At 38.2% G+C, this 26,582-nt stretch overlaps 2 protein-coding genes and 1 long non-coding RNA gene across 11 annotated transcripts; 1 reads left to right on the forward strand and 2 right to left on the reverse strand.

Annotated features, from left to right (window-relative positions):
* The first annotated feature begins 3,543 nt into the window (after positions 1-3,543).
* Positions 3,544-4,476, forward strand: LOC104090421 (uncharacterized). The gene is made up of 3 exons (XR_684939.4): positions 3,544-3,890; positions 3,988-4,108; positions 4,208-4,476. It is a non-coding gene; the product is annotated as an uncharacterized lncRNA (long non-coding RNA).
* A 5,437-nt stretch (positions 4,477-9,913) lies between these two features.
* On the reverse strand, positions 9,914-16,459 carry LOC104090419 (uncharacterized). Of its 9 annotated transcripts, XM_070181622.1 has the most exons (4): positions 16,318-16,459; positions 16,194-16,241; positions 12,055-12,175; positions 9,914-11,932 (listed from the first exon to the last, which is right to left on the reverse strand). In XM_070181622.1, exons 3-4 carry the CDS (start codon positions 12,057-12,059, stop codon positions 11,443-11,445), a joined length of 495 nt encoding a protein of 164 aa, XP_070037723.1. In that variant the 5' UTR covers positions 12,060-12,175; positions 16,194-16,241; positions 16,318-16,459; the 3' UTR covers positions 9,914-11,442. The 9 variants fall into 9 exon arrangements, 4 of the variants coding, with proteins under 4 accessions (XP_070037723.1, XP_070037725.1, XP_070037724.1 ...); XR_011409766.1 differs by lacking the exon at positions 12,055-12,175; XR_011409764.1 differs by lacking the exons at positions 12,055-12,175; positions 16,194-16,241; positions 16,318-16,459 and adding an exon at positions 13,034-13,065 and having other exon boundaries at positions 9,914-10,205; positions 11,140-11,932.
* A 2,353-nt stretch (positions 16,460-18,812) lies between these two features.
* LOC138895693 (uncharacterized) lies at positions 18,813-19,493 on the reverse strand. The gene is made up of 3 exons (XM_070180413.1): positions 19,380-19,493; positions 19,229-19,292; positions 18,813-19,156 (listed from the first exon to the last, which is right to left on the reverse strand). The coding sequence occupies exons 1-3, from the start codon at positions 19,491-19,493 to the stop codon at positions 18,813-18,815; spliced, it is 522 nt and encodes a 173-aa protein (XP_070036514.1).
* Positions 19,494-26,582: the final 7,089 nt, after the last annotated feature.

Here is a 26,582-nt window from a genome sequence, read left to right on the forward strand (position 1 = left end):
GAGGAGTTTCACAGAGGGTTTGAAATTTTGTATGAAGATCGCTATGGCTATAGAGGAAGAGACTGGGACTATATTCCTTTAGGTTGTGGACATAGGATGTAGGATTGGACACTTCGGGGACAGGGTAGGCAGGCCATGGTGATGAGAGCCAAGAGGTCCCGACATTCGGGCACTTTCAGTGGTACATCGTCTGGAGGTAAGGATCATTCTAGGAGAGGCCATTCTAGCATTCCAGTTCCTTCAGCTTATTAGCCTGCTCGTGGCGCTTCAATTTAGTCTTCATTCCATGTATTACTAGTGCAGAGTTCCCACAATACTCCTTCTGTCTAGATTTCTTCTAGTGAGTACTCTGGTTAACTGAGGTTGCCTAAGATTTAGTAGCCATTCTCAGCTCGAGGTTATTTTGAGTGTGGAAAGGTGGGTATAGTAAGAAGGATTTCCCAGATATGGTAGAGGCGCAACACCGCAGGGTTCTCCAACCATAACTCCACTGCAAGTTATTACACTACCATCCTCACCAACTAGAGGGGGAGCCCAGGAAGTTAGGGGACATCCCAGAGGTATAGGTCAGTCAGGCGGTGGTCAGATTTGTATTTATTCATTTCGGGTAGACCCGAGGTGTAGATTTCTAATGTAGCTATTACCGATATTATTTCAGTCTATCATAGAGATGTATCAGTTCTATTTGATCCCAATTCAACATATTCCTATGTGTCATCGAACTTGGCATTACATTTGGATTTGCGTCGTAGTTCTCTTGATATCCCTGTTTATATATCTACACATGTTGGTGACTCTATTATGATTTATCGTGTCTATCGGTCTTACATGGTTACCAATTTGGGGTTATGAGACTAGTGTCGATCTTTAGTTGCTAAGTATGATGGACTTCGATGTAATTTTGGGTATCAATTAGTTATTTTTGTATCATGTGATTCTTGATTCTTATGCTAAGATTGGGACGTTGGCTATGCTAGGGTTGGGAGTTAGAATGGAGAGGTTATCTTGGTCATACTTCTAGTAGAGTGATTTTATTTCTGGAGGCTCAGTGGATGGTTGAGAAGGGAGGTTTGGCGTATCTGGCCTTTGTTAGGGATGTTAGTGTTGATACTCCTACTGTTGAGTCAGTTCCAATAGTGAGGGAGTTTTCAGATGTATTTCTTGTAGACCTACCGGGTATGCCACCCGATTGGGATATTGATTTTGATATTCATTTGGTACCGGGAACTCAGCCCATATCTATTCCACCGTATCGCATGCCTTCAGCTGAGTTGACGAGATTGAACGAACAATTGCAAGTGTTGTTGGATAAGGGGTTCATCAAGCCAAGTGTGCCACCTTGGTGTGCACCATTGTTGTTTTTGAAGAAGGATAGTTCTATGAGTATATGTATTGACTATAAGTAGTTGAATAAGATGACTGCCAAGAACAAGTATCCATTGCCTCGCATTGATGATTTTTTTTATCAGATTCAGGGTGCCAAGGTGTTTTCGAAGATTGAATTATGATCGGGCTATCAAAAGTTGAAGACTAAGGCTTCGGTCATACCAAAGACAGCTTTCAAGAATCGTTATAGGCATTATGAGTTTTTGGTGATGTCTTTTGGTTTGTCTAATGCCCTAACAACTTTCATGCATTTGATGAACAATGTGTTCCAGCCTTATTTGGATTCTTTTGTTAATGTGTTCATTGATAATATCTTGGTATATTCCCGTAGTTCTAAGGAGCACGAGCAACATTTGAGGATTGTGCTCCAGATTTTGATGGATAAGAAGTTACATGCTAAGTTCTCTAAGTGTGAGTTTTGGTTGGACTCGGTGGCATTATAGGGACACTTAGTGTCTAGTGATAGGGTCAAGTTGGATACGAAGAAGATTGAGGCAGTTCAAGTTTGCCCAAACTTTTTACCTCTATAGAGATCATGAGTTTCTTAGGTTTGGTTGGGTATTAACGTCGCTTCGTGGAGGGGTTTTCATCTATTTCTGCTCCTTTGACCGAGTTGACTCAATACTACTTTGACTACGGCTCCAGTTTTGGTATTGCCTATAGGATCGGGGATGTATATTATTTATTGTGATGCTTTGCGTGTTGGCCTTGATTGTGTGTTGATGCAGGACGGTAGGGAGATTGCCTACGAGTTGCGCCAGTTGAAACCCCATGAGAAGAACTATTCGATGCATGATTTGAAGTTAGCAGTTATTGTGCACGCGCTCATGATTTTGAGGCATTACGTGTATAGCGTGTCTTGTTAGGTTTACACAGATGATCAGAGTCTTCAACACTTGTTCAAGCAAAAAGATTTGAATTTGAGGCAGCAAAGGTGGTTGGAGTTATTGAAGGATTAGGATATTACTATCATGTATTATCCCAGGAAGCCTAATGTGGTAGCTGATGCCTTGAGTAGAAATGCGAGAGTATGGGAAGTTTGGCATTTATTCCAGCTGTAGAGAGGCCTTTTTCTATTAACCCATCCTGAAACTAAGTCAGTACCCAGTAGCCCAATCTCTCCCAACTCAAACCATCCCACCGGAGACCGACAACGTCTCCTATATAAAGCCTCATACGGAGCCATCTGAATGCTCGATTAGTAGCTGTTGTTATAGGCAAACTCTACAAGCGGCAGAAACTGATCCCTTGAACCCCCAAAATCTATGACACAAGCACGTAGCATATTCTCTAATATCTGAATAGTGCGCTTGGACTTTCCGTCCGTCTGAGGGGGGACTGTTGTACTTAACTCAACCTGGGTGCCCAACTCTCGCTGCACTGCTCTCCAAACTGTGATGCAAACTGCATGCCCCGATCTGAAATGATGGTCACCAGCATACCGTGAAGGCGAACAATCTCGCGGATATAGATCTCATCCAACTGCTCCGAATAATAAGTAGTCCCAACTGGAATGAAGTGTGCAGACTTGGTCAACCGATCCACAATCACCCAAATAGCATCAAACTTCCTCGAAGTCCGTGGGAGCTCAACTACGAACACTACAAGAATAATGACTTCTAGGGACGAGAATAATGGTCCCTAAAAGCCTAATTCTGGTCCTAGAATATCTATAGCGACCAGTTAAAACTGGTCGTCACCGGTCACTAGATCCTCCGTCGTTAATAGCCTTTAAAGACAGGTTTGACATCTAGTCCCTAAATATGTTTGGCAACCAGACTAATACTGGTCCTTGAAAGGTATTTACGACTAGTTGTAATGTGGTCCTTAAATAATTTCAGGGACCAGAAATATGGTCTTTACTGTAAATCAATATCGTGTAATATTTAGTGTCTTTAAACATTTAGTGACGAGTTTACTGGTTCTAAAATGCTTTAAGGACAAGAAGATCTAGTCTTCAATTTTATTAAGGACCAAGCATGGGTGGTCCTAAATTCTAATTTTTCATATATATATATATATATATATATATTCTACAAATAGAAAATTTACACTACAAGAAAGTGGACTTTTTGCGACGATATTTAGGGGAGACCTTAATTATTGCCACAAAAGTTAAACTATTTATAGCGACATCTGTTATCCCTATAGTAGGTACACTATTAGTGGAGACTCTGTTTAGTTCGCCACTAATATGTGCTGAATCTTTCATTCCCGCTAACGGAAAAATTTTGACTCCAAAGTTTTAGTGGCAACTCTGAAGTGGTCGCCTCTGAAGGGATTCTGTGGCGACTAGGTCGCCTCTAAATCTCGGCTTTGAAAAATAAAAAACTAAACAAGTCCTAATTGAAAAGAAGGAAGCACAGCCGTATCTTTCTTTGCTCTGTTTCTCTCTCGAAATTTCTCCATTTTTTCTCATCTCAAATTTGTCAAATTCCGCTCCCAAAATGTGAATCATATGTTAGAGACCCAAAATCCTTAATCACTAATTGTGACTCCATCAGGTATTTGCTCAAATCCTAAATCCTTTTCGTTGATATATGCAGTTAGCCTTGAAAATCTAATTCCGCCTCTAAGTTAAGTGACCCGTTTGAAATACAGGAATAGCAATAAATTCATACAGGAACAGTCATGTAAAGCTCTTATCTGTGAGGAATCGACGGATTACCTATTTTGTGATTCTCGATCTTAACAGTCATTTCTCAGCTCTCTCTTTCTCCGGGTACGGTGAACATTTCTTTTAAAGATTCGAGACATTTTTGTGCTATTATTGTGATTGCATGTTTGGTATACTAATCTTTTTATTAAAATTAATGCGTAGGAAATGTTGAACTCACAAAAGTATCCGATTCAGTATTGAGAAGTACACAATTGGAAAAGAGATATCGAAGGCTAGGGTTTTGGACAATGTATTTTGTATTAATTATTAAAAGTAATTAAACAAGAATATGCTCTCATGTACATGCAGCGGCGGACCCACGTAGGATCAAGTGGGTTCAACTGAACCCGCTTCTGTAATGACTCGGTCGGTCGTTTCAAGTATTACAACTTCGTCTCCTCATTTACTGCTCAAGTTATGATTTTCAGTTATTTTATGATTTACCGGGTTAATTGGTTCGGGTCCGGTGAGGTTTGGAATGATTTGGAACACTTAGTTCGAAGGTTTAAAAAAAACTTAAGTTGAAAAGGTTTTTGTGGTGCTGAGGTAGATCGCGGCTCGGACTTTTTGGGTCTAACAATGCACCAATGTGTAAAGAAAAATTTTTGTCGGAAAAGGGTCATTTCTGCGGCCCACTATGCGGTCGCAGAATCACTCTACGGACCGCATAATGGCCGCAGAGTGAATCAGGAGTGGGGCAAGTATGGAGGAAAGTTTGCGGCGCATTAAGCGACCGCAGATCAATTATGCGATGCATTAAAATGGGTTCTTGCCTTTTAAATAAGACTGTAAAGTCCAAATTCAAAAAAAGATCATATTCTATACAATAGAGCAACCAGCAAAGATCATACATAATCAAAGCCAGAAACGAAACTAAGAGAGTCAATACCTTTAATTATCTTTTAGTATTTGAAACTATACGAAGGAAATGGATCCTCAGTCAAGAAGTGAGCACAGAGCCAGATTCAAAAGTAATGCACCAAGAAGGTTAGCAGAAAGAGAACATATAAAACCAAAATTTATACTTCCATAATAACTCATAGAAAGAGATTACGACTTCCAAAGGACATACTTTTTCGTGCTGGGAGTAATAGGATTGTCCCAAATATGTAATAAAGGAAATGCTGTACAAGTTGCTCTAATCTGTAACCAATAACCATACACATGCAAGAAACAAAACCATAAATTATAGATAGGAAAAGAAGAGTTTTTTCAACCGCATACTTGGATTTTAGTACAAAAACAAGCACATTCAATTTCCTATACTGAGTGTAGTCATGTCCTTTAGTAATACGCAGGAACGGGACCGAATATTTATTCCCCCTTACTCTTTTTTACCAGTCTCAAAGCAAAAGAGAGAAAGGAGGATGAACATCATTTATGGTATACAAACATATAACTTATAACATGTTACATTTTTGGTCAGAAGGTATATTATAAGTTTTCCACTAACATGTTTTCCCGTGAAACACATTTGCTAACAAAGGAGAATATACTCCCATATACCCACATGAAACACATTCATACATTCAATATAACACGTTGAAGATAAACAATTAATGGAATACAGAACAGCTGAAGTTTTACTTTTGATTTAGAAGGATCAAACTGAAATTCAGAGGTTAATCAGAAACAAAAAAAAATAACTCAAGTATATTTAAGAGGGTTTGAATTCGTTGTGTTGATGGTGAAGTAGAGTTCTGTCATGACCCAATTTTCCCTCCGTTAGGTATCGTGATGGCACATAGTCTTAGGGACTAAGTAATCCTAATATTTACTGAATAACAACAATGATTAAATAACATCTAACAATTTCTGAAATGGAAATCCCTATAAAATTTACAATTCCCAAAACCAGTAGTACAAGTCATAAGCTCTACAGAGTTTGTTACAATTTTCTAAATACAACTGTTTGAAATAAAGTAAACAGTGAGAATACAAATCAGAAGGTGACTCCGAAACCTGCGAACGTAGCAACAAGTTTACCTTGAGTCTCCATAGCAACAATCCGCACAACTAGCTAATGATCAACGGACTTCGAAATATCTGAATTTACACAAAAATATGCAGAAGTGTAGTATGAGTATACCACGACGGTACCCAGTAAGTATCAAGACTAACCTCAGTGGAGTGGTGACGAGGTACAGTTAAGATACCTACTGGACTAAATAACCTGAACAAGTATAAGTATAGGAACAATAGAGTATGATATCTACATAAGGACTATGCGAAATGGCAAATAATACGGTAATTTCAGTAAGAAAGGAAAACAACAACTACCAGCAGAATACCATAGTAATGACATAGAAGAACGAACGGAAGCACAACCTAAATCCGATGAACACAATTAAAAGAAGGGCAGGTAACAGCTAGATGAAAGCAACCACTTTCACACTAGGTTTTAGTAAATAAACTCCACGAGGTATCGAACCTCATATTATTCACAACTCACGGGTCCCAATACCTGAACCCTCACACTGGGCATCTTGTGCCCTCATTACACTTCATAACCGCACTGACGACTCATGTGCCAAATAGAGTCATTCTCACATAGAAGGCAAGTAACAAGGATGTGCATCTATACTCAGCAATATCAAGAAAACCTCTTAACCGATGAGAGTGCTCAACTACGTGTATGCTTGTGCAAGTGTCCTAACACGGTTCATGCCAGCTAGTAAGTATAGGAAAAGAAATGGACAGCACATAGAATGTTTTCTCACAACTTTCCACAAGATAAAACTCACACGGGTAAGTGTACTACTACACAAACATTAACAGCAAGAATGCCCTCAGGCCATCACAAGTCATCACAAATCAATCCCTGACACAACCCACCTTGTCTCGCCATGTGTGCAATAATATAGTAAGTACCCACCTTGTCTCGCCACATGTGCATAACAATGTTCCTACCTTGTCTCACCACATGCGCAAACCATATATATATATATATATATATATATATATATATATATATATATATATATATCCCGCCTTGTCACGCCGTATGTGTAAATATCAATAGTAACAATTGCACGGCAGAAACCTCGTGCAACCCAATAACACTCGCACGACAGAAACCTCGTGCATCACAATAACAACAACTGCAAGGCAGAAACCTCGTGCATCACAATAACAACAATTGCACGACAGAAACCTCGTGCATCACAACAACAACTAGAACAATAACGATGACAATAATACAAGGGTACGGCAAATAAGTCAACTCAGAGATTCCAGAACTCAAAGAAATAAAGGAACTAATTCACAGGGAGTAGCCACAATCGAGGAATGCTAGTCATAATAAGAACATCTCAACAAGAAAGGAAATACTATGTAACAATGGTCCACAAAATATAGTTCGACAACGAGGGAGCTAACACAAGTCCAATAATTTCAAATAAGGACAAGTCAACCAAAATATAGGATATCTAACTTCTTTCAAGGTTGGGCAATTATGAAAGAGATCAACAAATTCAACTAAGAAGAAACAGCAGAAGGATAACCATAACCTCAATTAAGGCTGAACAATTACAGAAGAGATAGTAATAATTTCAATTAAAGATAAGCAGTTAGGAAAAGGATAACATGGCAATAGAAAGGCAACAATTTCAGTTAAGGCACATACGAATCAAATAAGCAATAATAGTGAATCATGAAGCAATTAATTATAATTAAGCAGGTAGAGGTGAAACTAGTAATTAAGAAGCGTAATCATAACAAGAACAACTGCATATTCAGTGAATACAAGGGCCTAAGAACCCTAAAAGGCTAATTTCCTACAAATAAGTCTGAGCACGTATTCGTCACCTCGCGTACACGGACTACAATTAGCAAAGAAGACTCAAATCCTAAGGGGTAGTTCCCCCACACGAAGTTAGGCAAGATACTTACCTCAAAGAAGACAGACCGATACTCAAAAATGAACTTCTCAGGTGAAATGGCCTCCGAACGGCTCAAATCTAATCAAAATAACTTCAAAGCACAAATAAAACTCATAAAACTATTCCGAATCATAAAGCCTAAATCTTTATCAAAATCTAAAAATCGACCCCCGGGCCTGCACCTCGGAACCCGACAAATCTCACAAAACCCGAACACTCATTCCGATACGAGTTTAACAATTCTAAAATTATCAAATTCTGATACCAATTCGTCCCTCAAATCATAATTTTTCATTTTGAAAATTTTCTTTAAAAACCTCCATTTTCCTTAACTCAAAACACAAATAAAATGATAAAAATAAAGATAAAATCATGGAATATAATAAATTCTAAGTGAAGAATACTTACCCAATCGATTTACTTGAAAAATTCACAAAGAATCGCTAAAAACCGAGCTCCACAAGTCAAGATATGATAAAAATGGCCTACCCTCGATTTGGAAAATATATTCTGCTGCCCAGGTGATTATGCATCGTGAACGCAGAAGAACAATCACGTTCACGAAGAAGAAAAATGGGTGCTGTCCAGTTTGTGCTTCGCGAACGCGACAACACGCTCGCGAACTCGGAGAAGAAAAGTATGATGGCCCAACGACTGCTCTTCGCGAACGCGTGAAGTAGTGCGCAAACACGAAGAGCGGAATGGCATAACTACGCGAACGCGAAGAAGGGAAGGGCTGGCTTCCGCGATCGCGAAAGGACACATGCGAACACGAAGAACAAATATTCCTTCCTCCAAAATTACTCTTCGCGAACGCAGAGAAACAGACGTGAGCGCGAAAGAGAAAACCAAATGACAGATTCAGCAGTTCAAAAATAGAAGAAAATAGCCCGTAGCCCATCCGAAACACACCCGAGGCCCCCGGGACCCCGTCTAAACATACCAACAAGATTCATAACCTAACACGGACTCGCTCGAGGACATCAAACAACGTCGAAACTATGAATCGCACCATGAATCGAACTTATGAACTTTCAAATCTTCCAACTTCTAAAACTCGCGCCGAAACCTATCAATCAACTCGGAATGACGTCAAATTTTGCAGGCAAGTCCCAAATGACATAACGGAGCTGTTCCAACTCTCGGAATCGCATTCTGACCCCGATATCACCAAAGCCAACTATCAGTCAAACATATCCACCTTCCAAACTTCAACTTTTTTCAACTTTCGCCGAAATGCTTCAAATTATCCTACGGACCTCCAAATCCAAATCTGGACGCACTCCTAAGTCCAAAATTACCATACGGAGCTATTGAAATCATCCAAAACCCATTCTTGAGCCGTTAACACAAAAGTCAAATTCCGGTCAACTCTTACCGCTTAAACTTTCAAAATTTGAATCCTTCTCCCGATTTGACTCCGAATCATCCGGTAACTGAACTCGACCAGGCACGCAAGTCAATACACATAATACGAAGCTGCTCAAGACCTTATGCCGCCGAACGGGACTTAAATTCCCAAAACGTCTGACCGGGTCGTTACAAGTTCACCTCTTTAATGTTATATAGTGGTTACAAACCATAACATATAACGCCAGTAGATAGACCGTCAGTATTTCCTTTATTATTATCCATATCTTTGTTTTTTGTATCAGATTTATTCTGTTTCTTGCTAGTAAGATCTTGTTGTTTCTTGGTCTGCTCAAACATACCACAATTTTATTTCTTGGTACCACCCCACTTTTTAATGCAACACCATACAAGTAACAACACCATACTCATTGATCAACAAGTTAAATGGAAAACTACTGGGAGATTTTTCAGCTTTAAAAAGCTCTTCTTTAGCTATTATAGTAACATGAAACTTGCTAACTCATTCAGTAATTTATACTAGTTGCAGCAGTCTAAGATGTTCACCCGTTGAGAACAGGCTTACAAGTTGTAACAGCATAGTTGAGACTAGTTGCAACAATCTCATTATTAGTTGTGCAACTAAAACACATCTTTTAAGCCAAGTAACACACTAGTTGCAAGAGAATTTTACTAATTGCAACAATGTATTGTATTCAAATATTTATTAACTAAAAAATGATTGAAATGAGTAAGTTGTTACTAACTTCGTATGTTCATCAATGGTCATTCTCCTGATATAGTGATGCCGAAGGCTGGACATTAGCGTGTTGAGCCACCAGAGGCTGGACATTAGAGTGTTGACTTAAGAAATATTCTTTTAGTTCCTTCAGTTCTTTCACCTCATCTTATACAGTAGACAATCGATGCTTCAATGATTGGTTTTGCTCTAGAACTGAACGTATCTCAGATCTTAATTCGGCCTTCGAGGAACCACCATCTTTCAAGTCTTTTGCTTTTACTCCACCCCAAAGCCAAATACATGACTACGAATTTGAGGTCCAAAGCATTTTTACACTATCTCTATGTTAGGAAGAGATGGTTCGGGCTGCACCAATTCTTAGATTTGAGCCTTTAAAATATATAAAGAAAATTTTCCATTAGAACCAATAACTAAAAGTTCTTACATGTTTAATTAATAAAACGCACATGTTTTACAATTGTCTCGGATTTAACAAGCTTCTTGTTCTTCTTGCGAGTCTAAAAACAAATAGTTGCCAAATCTGGTGGATTGCCATCTTTCTCGCCCTTCACATTAAAGTCAAAATGTCAAATAATGCCTCCCCAATATTTAAAAAAAAAAATAGATATGATAACACCTTTTGATAAATAATTGCTCTAATAGGCTTGCAACCAATATCACGAGGCATCTTCAACTTAGCTCTGTTTGTTGCGTTCCTGTTGCTTTTTGCCTGTAAACTTTCTGTACAAAAATATTCTTTTACCAACCACTCCCATTGTTTCTTGTCCACTCCCTTTGGTATATTCTTAAGAGTTTCTTGGATCATCTTACCCCTCACGTACTTTGCATGCAATTGTCCTCTCCATTTGTTCCACAATTCTTTCGTCCATCCCAAAATATGATTGCGATGAATATCTAGGTCATCACACACAAATTTCTCATACAATAAATTAAACATATCATAATACACACTTTAGCAAAACGTATAAAACCTTCATGATTGATAGAACATAGAAAAAGAAATTGATAAAACTAATTTAGCAAAAGAAAATTGTAAGGTTCTGAAAATATATTTTGAGTTCTAGCAAGTAACTTATAAACAAATTGGACACATTTGTTACCTCAATAGCTGCCCACATGTGATTTAGTTTTTCTTCTTTAATATCATCCCATGATGATACTCCCAACGGACACATATTACGATCACAAACTATTATTCCCAAGTGCCTCGAAAATAGACTGCTATTCTTTCCAACAGTTCGATTATTATAAAATGTTACTTTCAACTTTTGTCCAACTTCAAGTGATGCAACTTCTTTACACTTGTTCCTTCCTTTTACTTTTTTTACCTTTTCAGTAGTACCTGAACCTGCGTTGCACGATTTAGTAATATCTAAAACTATTGTATGTCTCAAGTAAATCTGTCAAACCATACATGTTTCAACTTTTTGCATAACTTGATCAGTGGGTGGAGGAAATGGAGTCTCAGTTTGCATCTGATCTTTCCTAGGAACAAATGAGTTTTTCTTTGTAGATGCAGAGAATAGAATATCAGTAGATGGAGGCAATGAAAAATTAGTTTGCATCTGCTCTTTTTCAGGAACTATGGAGCTTTTCTTTGCTGCTTGCACTCGACCACCAACAGATATGAGAGAATTTGATCTTGTACCATTAGAAGATATTAACATACGTTGACTTCCTTCACAAGTAGAATGTTTAGGCATACTTTGAGCAGTACGAAACGTATTTTGATGGAAGGATTCCGCCTTATTCCCAGGCGCTCCTAAAGAGCACACTGATCTTAGCCCTTGCTCTCGTCCCTTTGCTAGAGCACCTGGTGGAAGGAATCCATATTTGGTAGCCTTTGCAGTGGATCCAACCTCAATTTCAAGCTTTGATCTTTTCATGTTAGGCCTACAAAATAATCAGAAGAAACCAAAATAAGAATGACATAATGAAAATAATGTAATAACAGAAATATCATGCAATCAGAATGTAAAACAGTTAATATATCAATACATAAAGAGATGTTTTACCTCATCCATTCTTTTTCGTTTTTTTTTGTGAAGGATTTTCTCAATCTACAGTACTGCCATCTATTTGTTGCACAATCTCATAAGAATCACGAGGTTTCGTCTTCCTCACCACACGCCAACCCTGGAATTGTCATTAGCATAAAATACTTGAGATTCTTGGTCCGCTAATACAAAAGACTCATTTGTTTTTAAAAATTGCCCCCAACTAACACTAATAAATTCATATTCATTTTATTTAACTCATTGTATTTTATCATACACATCAAACCAATTACATCGAAACAAAATCACTCTTCTACCAGGGACAAATTGCAATTTAAGTATATCCGTCAAAACTCCATAGTAATCAAGGTTCTCGCTATCTTTATAAGTCGCACCAACTACAACTACCCCACAATTTTGAGTCTTTAACTGTTTATCATGATCTTCCACATGAAATCTGTACCCATTAACAACGTAGCCATTGTAACGTCTCACATATCCGGTTGGACCACGTGAACGCGAGAGTAAATCTTTCATGATCTTACTATTATCTCCTTTATGGAATTGTGGGACCTATCAACAAAATTAAATTAAACACTTTAGTATAATTAATATAATATTAAATTTTCATATTTAAAGTCTACCTATTACTCACCCTATCTTTAAACCACTCAATAAATTGTCTGTTACATTCTGCATCGGACAAGTGTTGAAGATTATTGACATGAATTTGTGCAAAGTCTCTACAAAATTTTGATCAACCACAAATGTCATACGGAAGGAGAATGTATTTTTTCATACTCGAGATATGGTAGAACTTCATCGCAATTCTTCGGTATGTATATATGTGCCTATTCCAATTCATTTGCATCAAGTTCCATTTGTTTTCCAGCCACCAGGTTGAAAAAATAGAGATAAATCTCCAGTAGAATTCTTTAAACCACCTTCATAATTTCGTTCAGGCCAATTGAACTTTGGGTCAATTTTATGCGGATACCTTGAGCATAAGGTCATGCATTCAGTTGCAATGTATCCCTCTGCAATAGACCCTTCTGGACTAGCCCTATTACTAATAAGATATTTCAAAAAATATAGCCATCACTCCACATGATACATCCGATGGTAATGAATAAGCCCCGTAATCTTAGCTTCATTCGCTAAATGAATAGGCAAGTGCACCATGAAATCAAAAAATGAAGGAAGGAATACTCTTTCTAACTTGCAAAGAGTTGGAGGAATTTAGGCTTCAATTTGCTCCAACTCTTCCCTACTTAACTCCTTTGATCCAAGGACATTAAAAAATAAAAATAACTCAGTAAGTAGTTCACACACTTATTTGGACAACATACCACGTAGTACAAGTGGAAGTAAATACTATAAAATAATATGACAATCATGACTCTTTAAGCCAGAAATCTTGTCATCTTTCATATTCAAACATTGGGAAACATTAGATGAAAATCCATCTGCGACTTTTAAATTCTTTAAGAAAAGGTATAACTTGTGCTTTTCTTCAAGAGACAATGTGTAACATGCAATTGGAACTTCTTATTTTCCCCCTTTTTTGATTGGGTGCAATTCCGGCCTAATGTTCATTTCTTGCAAATCTAGCCGAGTTTTAGTTGTGTCCTTGGTCTTTTCTTTGGCATTCATGATAGTCACCAAATGTTATCACATATGTTCTTCTCAATATGCATAGCATCCAAATTATTTCACAACAAAAGAGATTTCCAATATGGAAGTTCAAAAAAAATACTCTTCTTGTTCCAATTATCCTTTCGAGTATCATGTGATAATTTGATCCGTTTCTTGGGATCCTTTGTTAATCGTAGCCCTTCAAGATCTTGTATTTGATTAAGCATCTCAATACCAAAACGCTCTTTTGGTGGGAGCCTTCTCTCTTTTGTGCCATCAAATGACTCCTTATCATTCCTTCATTTATGATTTAGAGAAAGGTAACGCCGATGACCCATAAAACATTGCTTCTTACTATTAGTTAATCTAATTGAGGAAGTGTCTTAGTTACAACATAGGCATGCCAATTTTCCATTTGTGCTCCATTCATATAAATTTTCATATGCTGAAAAGTCATTGATGGTCCATAACAAAGAAGCGTGCAACTTAAAATTCTGTTTGGTTGATGCATCAAAGGTCTCAATACCAATTTCCCATTGCTCCTTCAATTCGTCTATCAAGGGTTGAAGATAAACATCAATTGCTTCTACAGGACTATCTGGACCTGGAATAAGCATTGACAAAATTAAATTTTCTTGCTTCATACACAACCAAGGTGTTGATTATAAGGAATAAGTACCACATGCTAGATGCTATATGGAGTTTTTGAATTTTGAAATGGCTGAAATCCATCACTAGCAAGTCCAAGTCAAACATTATGAGGCTCGGCTGCAAATGAGGGATGAAGTTCATCAAAAGACTTCCATGCCATTGAATCAGTTGGGTGCCTCATCGTTCCATCATCAACTCTTTCATCTTGAGGCCATATCATTAGAGAAAATATCTTTGAAGACATAAATAACCTCTGAAGCCTAGGCTTTAATGGAAAATAGCGTAAAGTCTATGATGCTACCCTTTTACCATTTTTTTATTCCTTGTTTTCCCGCTATGTTTATCCAATTTCCATCTGGACGCGCCACAAACTTTCCACGATTCAAATAGTTTATCCTCCTTCATATATAACATGCAATTGTTTTTACAAACATCAATCTTTTGGTAAGAAAGCCCGAGATCTCGAATTACCTTCTTTGCCTCATAATATAAACCTGGCTAATTAGCTCCATCAGGCAATAACTCATCCTTTAACATTTTTAATAACATTGTAAATGACTCATTACTCCAACGAGCAATACTTTTTATGTGAAGCAAGTAAATCATCAGAACCAATGTCCGTAGTGCCTCCATCAATATTAGCATATAAATCACTCAAAATTTCTCGTATTTCATCATCACTTTCATACTCCTCTACTTCATCATCATCTTCATTTTCACATTCAGATTGTGGCTCAAACTTCTCCATGATGATACCAAAAAGTATAATTTTGAATTTTTCCGTATACTTTCAAATGTGCATCTACAATCTCACGTGTTCCTAAAGTTGTGTTACAACATTTGAGACATGGACATGGTAATTCACACATTTCTCTTGTTCTTCTAAAAGCGTAATCCAATAATATTTGCACACAATTTAAGTAGGCTTCATCAAGTCAATTATCAACAAGTTGCATCCACTACTTATTTGGTGCCATAACCTTGGAGGTTACATAAGAATTAAATTAGAAAAAAAATATAGGACAATGAATGTACTCTAAGATGCACATAACCTTTTAGGAAAAATGATATAGCTGAAAAAGAGGTTTCTGTAAGAAACAAAGTGTCTTGATCCATACGAAGTTGTGACTAATTATCCAGAAAAGCTGATACATATAAGAAACTAAAACTAATAAAATATCACTAGAATGAGATAAGCTACAAATTAATTGTCGAAATAGACATAACACGCAATTTCTCTATTCAACACTCATCAACTAGTGTACTTTCTACACATCAATAATTTCTTGGGTCCATTAGGAGTACATTCCTTTCCGGACAATGAGCTAGAATTAACAATTATTAACTGATGATATTTAAAAAATTAAAACTAAAAAGGGGCTGATAGAAAATAATGTTGCTAGTTTTCATTTTGTTGAGTTATAAATGAGCCACAAATACTCCAGAAGTTGAATACAATTGAAAGCCACAGACGAGTTCTAAAACTAAACCAATGCATACTAGACTTACCCACTAAAAGTTAGACAAGTCAAGAAAAATTGACTAAATATTATATTAAACAAGTTTTGGAAAGGGAAAGGATTCTCTAAAATCTAATACTAAATTCCTACTAAAAAGGGACCGAAACATAGAAATTCACTCATAAACAATCTAAACAAAATGAAGTAAATATGTGATTTCTTATGAAAAAGGGACACTCAAGCAAATGTAATCTGGAAAAGAACTGATTGTAAAAAGAATTGTTGAGTCGTAGCAACAAACTACTACCAAAAACAAAAATCAAGATTTCACAAACCTGCAAAAATGGGTTGTTGAGAAATATTAAACAAAGGTTAACTTAGAAGATATATAGAGAAAAAAAGTGTGTTTACTTGTCATGAGATGAGTAGTAGATTTTTAGTTTGATATTCTCCCCAAATCTGCAAAATATTAGTTTAGATAACCTATCTTAGGAAAGATAAAAGTAAATTGTTGATTTAGTTTCAGTATGCATACCTTCGTTTATGGAGATTTAGGAGATTTAGGGTTTATACTTTCTTTGAGGAGTGAGGGAGATAAGCCTTGAGAGAAATCAGGAGACTTAGCTTTTCTTAAAAGTTAGAGTAAATTTTTTTTTAAGTTTTATTCCAATTTGGTGTGGCGCCACTTCTCGCGCGGCAAATATGCATAATTAAGGACCATATATCAGAACTAATTTTATTTCTCTTTAATATATTAATGAAAAATAGAGATTTAAGGACTAGCGTATATTCTCGTCCTTACTAGTGTACTTCTAGGGACCAGATTCGTACCTCGTCGCTAAATGCTGGTCCCTAAAAAGGCTTTTTCTTGTAGTGAAAATCCATGGTGATACGCTCCCATTTTCACTCCGGAATCTCAAGCCTCTGAAGTAATCTGCCTGGTCTCTGATGCTCATACTTCACCCGTTGACAATTTAGGCACCGAGCTACAAATCACATTATATCCTTCTTCGTCCTCCTCCACCAATAGTGTTGCCTCAAGTCCTAGTACATTTTCGCGATACCCGGATGGATAGAATATTGCGAACTGTGGGCCTCCTCAAGGATCAACTCACGTAGCCCATCTATATTAGTCACACAAATCCGACCCCGCATTCTCAACATACCATCATCCCCAATAGTAACATCCTTGGCATCACCGTGTTGTACCGTGTCCTTTAGGACAAACAAATGGGGATCATCATAGTGGCGCTCTCTGATACAATCATATAAGAAAGACCGAGAAACCACACAAGCTAGAACCCGACTGGGCTCCGAAATATCTAATCTCGCGAATTGGTTGGCCAAGGCCTGAACATCAACTGCAAGCGGTATCTCACAAACATGAATAAATGCAAGGCTACCCATACTCACCGCCTTTCAACTCAAGGCATCGGCCACTACATTGGCCTTCCCAAGATGATATAAAAATGGTAATATCATAGTCCTTTAGCAAATCCAACCATCTCTGTTGCGTCAAATCTAGATCCTTTTGTTTGAACAAGTACTGGAGACTTCGATGATCTATATATACCTCACAAGACACACCGTAGAGATAATGCCTCAAAATCTTCAATGCATGAACTATGGCTGCCAATTTCAAATCATGAACACGATAGTTTTTCTAATGGGGCTTCATCTGGTGCAAGCATAAGCAATCACTCTACCCTTCTACATCAAGACACACCTGATACCGATTCGAGAAGCATCACAATATACTGTATAAGAGCCGAACGCTGAAGGCAAAACTAGAACTGAAGTTGTGGTCAAGGTAGTCTTGAGGTTCTGGAAGCTTCCTCACACTCATCCGACCACCTGTTGGAGAAACCTTCTGGGTCAATTTGGTCAAAGGCGTTTCAATAGACGAGAAACCCTCCACAAAGCGGCGATAATAACTGGCCAAGCCGAGAAAGCTCCGAATCTCAGTAGCTGAAGATGGTCTGGGACAAATCTGGACCGCTTCTATCTTATTTGGATCCACCTTAATCCCCTCAGAGTATTTTACAGAACTTAAAATACTTAAAACAACCTCCCAAACAAGCTAGAATCAGACAAAAATCAGCAACAATAAGAGTACAAGAAACTTACTATTTTCACAGGATTCCCGACATTTGATTTGTGTTGTTCGCCCTTTGTTTGGGTCTTGGATCATGAGAGAACCTTGAGAGAGAGTTTTTAGCTGTCTAGTGTCTGAAGAGAGTGAAATATAATGAGTAAAACAGGCTTAAGGCATCTCATATATATCAATATATCTTAACCGCCTATGTGGGTCCTATAGAGAGCTGCTTGCAGTCTCGCAAAAATGCAAATATCTCTCTTGTCCGACGTCGTATCGAAGAACGATTTAATGCGTTCAAAACTAGACTCATAGATTTTCAATTTTGTGGGTAGATAACACCATAATTCCAAGTAAATTGGGAGAAAATCTTAGTAACATTTGACCTAATGTTTAAGTAAAATTATGAACGTTAGTTGAGACAATGTTTGTTGACTTTTGTTTCATAACTCGTTTAACTTCAAGACTTATGATACAGATATTGTATGATTCAAATACCTTAAAACACAAACTCTTGAGAATATTAAGCACCTCTAGTTTTACCCGAAAATACAGGTTACAACATACTTGATTCGTTTAACTTCTAATACTTGTTAACCACTCATATACACCCTTGTATCATTTAAGACAAATAGGATTAACTTCTTATCATCTCAAAGTTAATATCTTCTCGGATTTATGTTGACTAACTTTCGGTGTGATCTAACGTACACAAATATGGATTATATAACACCCTCCCTCCTTAGGAACATTCGTCCTCGAATGTAAGGGTTTATGGGGAGTCTAACTCATCGTGGATTCTGACACTAGCCAAACTTGCATGCAGTTACACCAACCTATGGCCTCACAAGTCTATACAAAGCCTTATGGATATGTACATTATCTGCATATCACCATTTGTAGTAAGGAAGAGTATTCTCAAGCTATTTCTTACCTCACAAAGCCGTTTCGACTTCCATTGCGTCCTGCGTTCCCTCGGCATCCTCATTATCTTCAATCTGGAATAGGTAAGGGTATTTAGACATCATCTCCTCTTCTACTTCCCATGTCATTTCTTCTGTATTCTTGTTCCTCCACAATACTTTGACGGAAGCTACATCCTTTATTCTCAACTTGCGGACTTGTCGATCTAATATAGCCATTGACACTTCTTCATGTGATAGATCCTCAGTAACATGTATATCTTCGATAGGGACGACCCGAGAAGGCTCTCCAATACATTTCCTCAACATAGATCCATGGAAAACGGGGTGGACAAATTCCAATTCGGGTGGAAATTCTTACTCATAAGCAACCTGTCCAATTCATCGAAGAATCTTGTACGACCCGATATACCGCAGACTCAGTTTACCTTTCTTCTCAAAATGCATAACACCTTTCATTGGTGAGATCCTCAGGAAAACCCAATCACCAACCTGAAATTCTAGATCACGACGTCGAACAACAGAATAAAACGTTTTCCTACTTTGCTCCATCCTCAGTAGTTATTGTATCACTTTCACCTTCTCAATGGCTTGGTGAGTCAAATCTGGACCATATAATTTTATTTCACCGACTTCTAACCATCCAACTGGTGATCTATATCTCCTCCTGTACAGTTCCTCGTACGACTCCATTTTAATACTGGAATGGTAGCTATTATTGCAGGTGAATTCTATGAGTGGAAGATGGTGATCCCAATTCCCCTTAAAATCTAGAACACATGATTGTAACATATCTTCGAGTGTCTGAATGGTACGTTTAGCCTATCTGTCAGTTTGCGGATGGATTGCAGTGCTGAGATTCACTTGTGTGCCTAAACCCATCTGAAAAGACCTCCAAAAGTTAGCCGTATATTGAGCTCATCGGTCTGATATAATAGATATCGGCACACCATGTACGCTAACAATCTCTTTGATATACAACCTCGTATAATCTTTAGCAGTGTGAGTCGTCTTAACTGGTAGAAAATGGGCAGATTTTGTAAGTCGATCAACTATCACCCAGATGGAGTCAAACTTATGACAAGAGCGAGGTAATCCAATAATGAAGTCCATATTGATCACCTCCCATTTCTAGGTCGAAATCTCTATATTCTGAATCAAACCATCGGGTTTCTGATGCTCGATCTTTAATTGTTGACAATTACGACACTGGGTTACAAATTTTTCAATAGACTTTATCATGTTATCCCACCAATACAACTCTTTAACGTCATGATACATCTTTGTCGAGACGAGATAGATGGAATATCGGGACTGATGAATCTCAATCATAGTCTTCTCTCGCAACCCTGACACATTAGGCACACATAATCGGCCCTGGTATCTCAGTGCCCCATCTCCTCCGATCTCGAAAGTTGTAATTTTACGCTGCTAAATTCCCTCTCTAAATTGTACTAAGGTAGGATCTTCATATTGCCCTGCTTTTATCTCAACTACCAAAGATGATTCTGCTGTATTCTATACAGTAGCACCTCCGTCATCAGAGTCTAACAATTTGATTATCATATTGTCCAGCTGATGAAGCACTTTAGTCAACCCTTGTCTACCTTCCTCAATATGTACTAAGCTTCCTATTGACTTATGGATGAGAGTGTCTACTACAACACTGACTTTACCAGGATGGTACAATATCTCGACATCGTAGTGTTTAAGTAATTCAAGCACCGACGCTACCTCAAATTCAACTCCTTCTGCTTGACGATGTATTGTAAACTCTTGTGATCTGTGTAGATGTCAATATGGATGCCATATAAGCAGTGCCTCCATATATTCAAAGTATATATTTCTGCAGCCAATTCCAAATCATGAGTCGGGTAATTATTTTCATGTTTCTTCAATTGTCTCGATGCATAAGCAATCACCTTCCCATGTTGCATCAATACAGACCCTAAACCTATACTTGAGGCATCACAATATACCACATAACATTCTGTTCCTGCTGGGAGAGTGACCACTGTCGCGGATGCCAATCGATTCTTTAGCTCGTGAAAACTACGTTCACAAGCGTCAGACCACTGGAACTTGGTAGCTTTCTGTGTTAACTTAGTCAATGGTACTCATATAGAGGAAAACCCTTCTATGAACCGCCTATAATATTCTTCTAGCCTCAGGAAGCTAGGACTTCTGACGATGTTGTAGGTCTTGGCCAATTATTCACTTCATAGATCTTCTGAGTGTCGACAATAGTACCCTCGTCAGATATCACATGGCCAAGGAATGCTATTGAGTTCAGATAGAATTCACATTTGGAGAGCTTAGCATATAACTTACGATCCTGAAGGATTTGTAATACTATCCGCAAGTGGCCCGCATGTTCCACCTCCGAACGAGAATACACCAAAATGTCATCAATGAATACGATCATGAACACATCAAGATAGGATACGAATACACTATTCATAAGATCCGAAAAAGCTATTGGGCATTTTTTAGCCCGAACGACATCACCAAGAACTCAAAGTGCCCGTATCTTATTCGGAAGGCCATATTTGGAATATCCTTCTCCTTAACCCTTACCTGATGATACCCTGAACGTAAGTCAATCTTGGAGAAATACTTGGCACCCCAGAGTTGGTCAAGTATGTCGTCAATCCTTGGAAATGGATACTTGTTATTTATAGTAACCTTATTCAACTGTCGATAATCGATACACATCCTTAACAACCCGCCATTCTTTCTCACGAATAATACTGGTGCACCCCAAGGTGAAGTGCTAGGCCTAATAAAGCCCTTATCCAGCAAGTCCTTCAATTGCTCCTTCAACTCTCGCAACTCTGCCTGGGCCATCCTGTACGGAGGGATAGAGATTGGTTGAGTGTCAAGTAACACATCAATGAAAAACTCAATCTCCCTTTAAAAATGACTCCCTGGGAGTTCATCTGGAAATTCATTGACCATGAGGATTGATTGGAGAGTAGGTGGCTTCGCCTCCGCATCCCTAACGCGAACGACATGATAAATGTAACCTTTTGAGATCATATTCCTTGCCTTAATATAGGAAATAAACCTACCATTTGACATAGCAATGTTCCCTTTCCATTCAATGACAGGTTCTCCGGGAAACTAAAACCTAGCGATCTTCGTATGACAATCAACATTTGCATAGCATGCGACCAACTAGTCCATTCCCAATATCACATCAAAATCAACCATTTCTAACTCAAATAAATTCGCTGAGGTTTGACAACTACAAATCATCACCGTGCAACCTCTATATACCCTTATAGTAATCACAGAATCTCATATTAGAGTGGATACCGCAAGTGGTTTACTTATCAATTCAGGTTCAACACCGAACTTATTAGCCACAAAGGGTGTAACATATGATAATGTAGATCTCGGATCAATCAGCACATATACAACATAAGAAAACACATACAATATACATGTAACAACATTTGGAGACAACTCGAGATCCTGTCGACCTACTACAACATAGGTTCGATTTTGAGTACCGCTCGAACTCAACACTGCACCTCTACCTCTATTAAGTCATGTCGACTACTAAAAACCCCATGCTGAAGGTCGAACTGATGAAGAAGAGCCAAACACAGATCCAGTCGGCTGAGCCATACTACTACCTCCTCTATTAGGACAATCTTGGATCATATGGCTAAGGCTATCCGTAAGAATAGCACACATCGGAACCTCGTTGTCACAGTCCAAAATTAGGCCTTGCCACACTGATCACAATGGGGTACTGGGGTTCTCGTTTGACTAGTATCCCTATGATATTGCGAGCCTGATGCCCGCGAACTCTGACCTAGACCAGAATATATAGATCCATCATACCGAGGCCTCTGAAACATTGGAAGAGCACTAGCTACAGGTGGAGTCGAACTCCTCAAATATTGGGGCCTGATACTACCTCTAAAGTTACTAGAATACCTTGCGAATCTCGCCCTCTTATGCTGGCCCCTATCCTGCTCACTATCTGCCCTTTGCTGATGCTTACGATCCTCTGGGATCTGGGCATAAGCTTGAATACGGGAAATATCCATGCCCTCCACCAATAAGGTTGTCATGCACTCATTTATTAGATGTGGTCCCAACCCATACACGACAGGTGCACTCTATCGCTCATCTCGGCCACCATATGGGGAGCATACCTTGCTAAAGAATCAAACTGCATACTATACTCTCGCACACTCATATTACCTTGTCGAAGGTTCAAGAACTTGTCAGCTCTAGCTCGTCGTATCTCAACTGGCAATTTGTGACGAAGAAAGGCCTCGAAAAATTCCTTCCACACAGCTAGAGGAGCATTCAGACCCCTGGATCTCTCCCAACTATCATACCAGAAAACTGCTAAATCCCGTACGATGAACCTGATCAATAAATTTCTGCGGGTCCTCCTTGGGGTCTGTTACAGTAAACACTGGAGGGTCTAGATTAATAAAATCACGAACTCTCGCACTAATCGATTTATCAATAGCACCAATATTCTGCCTCTGAACTTGAGCAGCTACTAATCTAGTCAACAACTTCACCACACCGTGCATATCGTGGTCTGTAGTGCCAGATGAAGAAACTAGAGGTGTTGGGTCCCTCCTAATATCCTATGGAGGAGACAGAGTAGATGAGGTATGAGACGACATCTCGCTTTGAGCCTCACTTTGGCCTGCTCTGGCTGGAGGCACCTGATTGGTAGCCTCTCCCGTGGCTGTATCAAGACATCTACTAATCGCTTGCTTCCTAGTCGAAGGCATCACTGAAATAAAACAAGGTGAATATTAAAGATGAACACTTACGACTCAACTCTACGCACGATCCAGATTCAGGAAGATGGTAACAACCCAAAATGTCATGTAGCCTCCTGATTATAAATGTGGCACGCTACACATCCATAATCAAGAATAGACTAGACAAGGCTCATAGACAAACCCTAGGACAAACTTACTCTGATACCAAGTTTGTCACGACCCAAACTGGAGGTCCATGACTGGCACCCGGGCCACACCTGCTGAGCACCAACGTACATTTTATTTAACATTTCTTATTATCTATAAGGGCCGACGAGATAAACATAAATGGTAGACATGAATCATAAACAACAATGACAGATAATGGCATGAACATACATAACATGGGCCGACAAGACTGTCATAAAGCTATATATAAGGTACGAGCTGACAAGCTGCCATGAGAGACTATGCAACAAAAATCAACCGACAAGGCAATCCAAACTATACATGAGTCAACACCTGTCTATGAGCCTCTATAGGAACATAAGTGCTACAACATTGCCGGAACAAGGCCTCTACATACCCATAATTTCTATAACAAAAGTGCATACCAAAACCACGACAAGTCTGGAGAAGGGATCTCGCCAATAATCACCGAACTGGCCCGCCTACTGCGGTGGTGGTGGGGGGAGGGGAGGGGTGCGTCTACCTGACTATCGGGACCTGCAACATGACATACAACGTCCACAAATAAAAGAGATGTTAGTACGAATAAATCATTGAGTATGTACGGAAGGAAAGCATAAATAAGAACATTAATGTAAGCAGGGATAAAGAATATACAACCTATAACATCTAAGTGCCTTTGAGGGCGACTTACATAAAGTAGATGATATATATATATATATATATATATATATATATATATATATATATATATATATATATATATATATATATATATATATCTCATCTACTTTATACTCTTAAAAACATACTCCTCTATGGGCATCATCATCGTCATATCGTACTCGGCCATATGGAGGTCGGTAAAATCCAACTGATCAGTTATTTCACAATAGGTGCCGTACCGGCCGACTATAGCGCGGCTCAGTAGAGTAAAATATGTATATATATAAAATGCATGTTGGACTCATTGGAATAACATTCTAAACCTTTCGGAGTGACGTAGGGTCAGTATCCTTCGTACCCGTTATTAGGAATAACTCTTCATCATGAATCTTATAAGAATCAGGAAGTACAACCAATATTAATAGCATAAGAATAAGAGAAGCAACATCAACATCAAGCGTTCCATAAGAAGGGAAACAATGTAACTACTGCTAGCTTCTAAGAGTGGAGTATTTTTGGAAAATTGTTCATTACATTATGTACAATGGAGTCGTGCAACAGAAGGGAAGGGATAGCCTCACATACCTTGTATATATTTCCCAACCTCAAGCTATGCAACTATCATGACTCCCTAGTCTACAATAAGAGCAATGACACTATCGTTATCATTTAAGCGTCGTAACTATTATATATCGACCGCAACCTATTTTACGATGATACAAACATCTATATCGATCGCAACCTATTTTACGATGATACAAACATCACCTCCCCTATTTATATGACTTCCCACAAGTCCAAATAATCACCAAACAATCCAAACAAAGTCAATAATAATTATATTAAGTCTGCCAAAATAGTCCACCAACCAACAACATTACTAACAAGCCTTTCGATATATATCTCACAAGTTCTATCTTCAACGACTTAGCCGCAACTTGGATAATCTTAAATACATGTATAGTAAGAGGTTTCTTACCATTAAAAATATAGTAAAACTTTAATTTTACCTCACTTCACCACGAAATAGCTTTCCAATGCTTCCACAAGAACAAGGAAGCGAAACTAGCAATCAATTCGGGGTTTTCAGCACTAGAATCACTTTGGAAGACTTGGAATCACCTAGGGTTGATATTAAAAACTTGAGAGAGTATTTTACAGAAGTTAAACCACTTAAAACAACCTCCCACACGAGCTGGAACCACACAAAAATGAGCAACAACAAGAAGAACAAGAAACTTACTAGCGCTACGGGATTTCCGACACTTGATTTGTGTTGTTCGCCCTTTGTTTGGGTCTTGGATCATGAGAGAACCTTTAGAGAGAGTTTTTAGCTGTCTAGTGTCTGAAGAGAGTGAAAAATAATTAGTTAAAATGGGCTTAAGGCGTCTCCTATATATCAATATATCTCAATCGCCTATGTGGGTCCCATAGAGAGATGCTTGCGCAGTCTTGCAAAAATGTGAATATCTCTCTACTCCTACGTCGTATCGACGAACGATGTAATATGTTGGAAACTAGACTCATAGATATTCAATATTCTTGGTATATCATCCCATAATTTCAAGTAAATTGGGAGAAAATCATAGTAACATTTTGCCTAAAGTTTAAGCAAAATTATGAACGTAAGTTGCGATAACTTTTGTCGACTTTTGTTTCATAACTCATTTGAATTCAAGATTTATGATACGGATATTATATGATTCAAATACCTTAAAACACGACCTATTGAGAATATTAAGCACCTCTAGTTTTACCCAAAAATACGAGTTACAACATCCTTGATTCGATTAACTTCTAATACTTGTTAACCATTATTATACACCCTTGTATCATTTAAGACCAATAGGATTAACTTCTTATCATCTCAAAGATAATCACTTCTCGAATTTACGTCGACTAACTTGCAACGTGATCTAATGTATGCGAATATGGTGGTTTGAACATTTGCATTTAGTTTGGTGATTTGAGATAATGAGTAGCTTCATATGGTGTATTATGACTTGTGTGAATGGTTGGTATTGGTCTACAAGTTGTTCAGAATTGATTTGGACGAATGATTCTTAAATAGGAAGCTTTAAGTTGGAAGAGTTGACCAATTTTGAAATTTGTATATTTGAGCTCAGATCGGAGCCCGGATTTGTATTTATATGTTTTTAGACGGTTTCGACACTATTTGGCGTAC

The sequence above is a fragment of the Nicotiana tomentosiformis genome, chromosome 7 (assembly GCF_000390325.3).
Source record: "Nicotiana tomentosiformis chromosome 7, ASM39032v3, whole genome shotgun sequence".
NCBI lineage: Eukaryota > Viridiplantae > Streptophyta > Magnoliopsida > Solanales > Solanaceae > Nicotiana > Nicotiana tomentosiformis.

Bases quoted from the DNA above. Each gene is read 5' to 3' on its own strand.
- LOC138895693 (XM_070180413.1), bottom strand. From the start codon at position 19,493: ATGGAGTCGTACGAGGAACTGTACAGGAGGAGATATAGATCACCAGTT. The intron at 19,293-19,379 runs GTGAAAGTGATA...CTAGAATTTCAG, and splicing joins CTCACCAAGCCATTGAGAAG to GTTGGTGATTGGGTTTTCCT. The intron at 19,157-19,228 runs GTAAACTGAGTC...CTTATGAGTAAG, and splicing joins TATGCATTTTGAGAAGAAAG to AATTTCCACCCGAATTGGAA.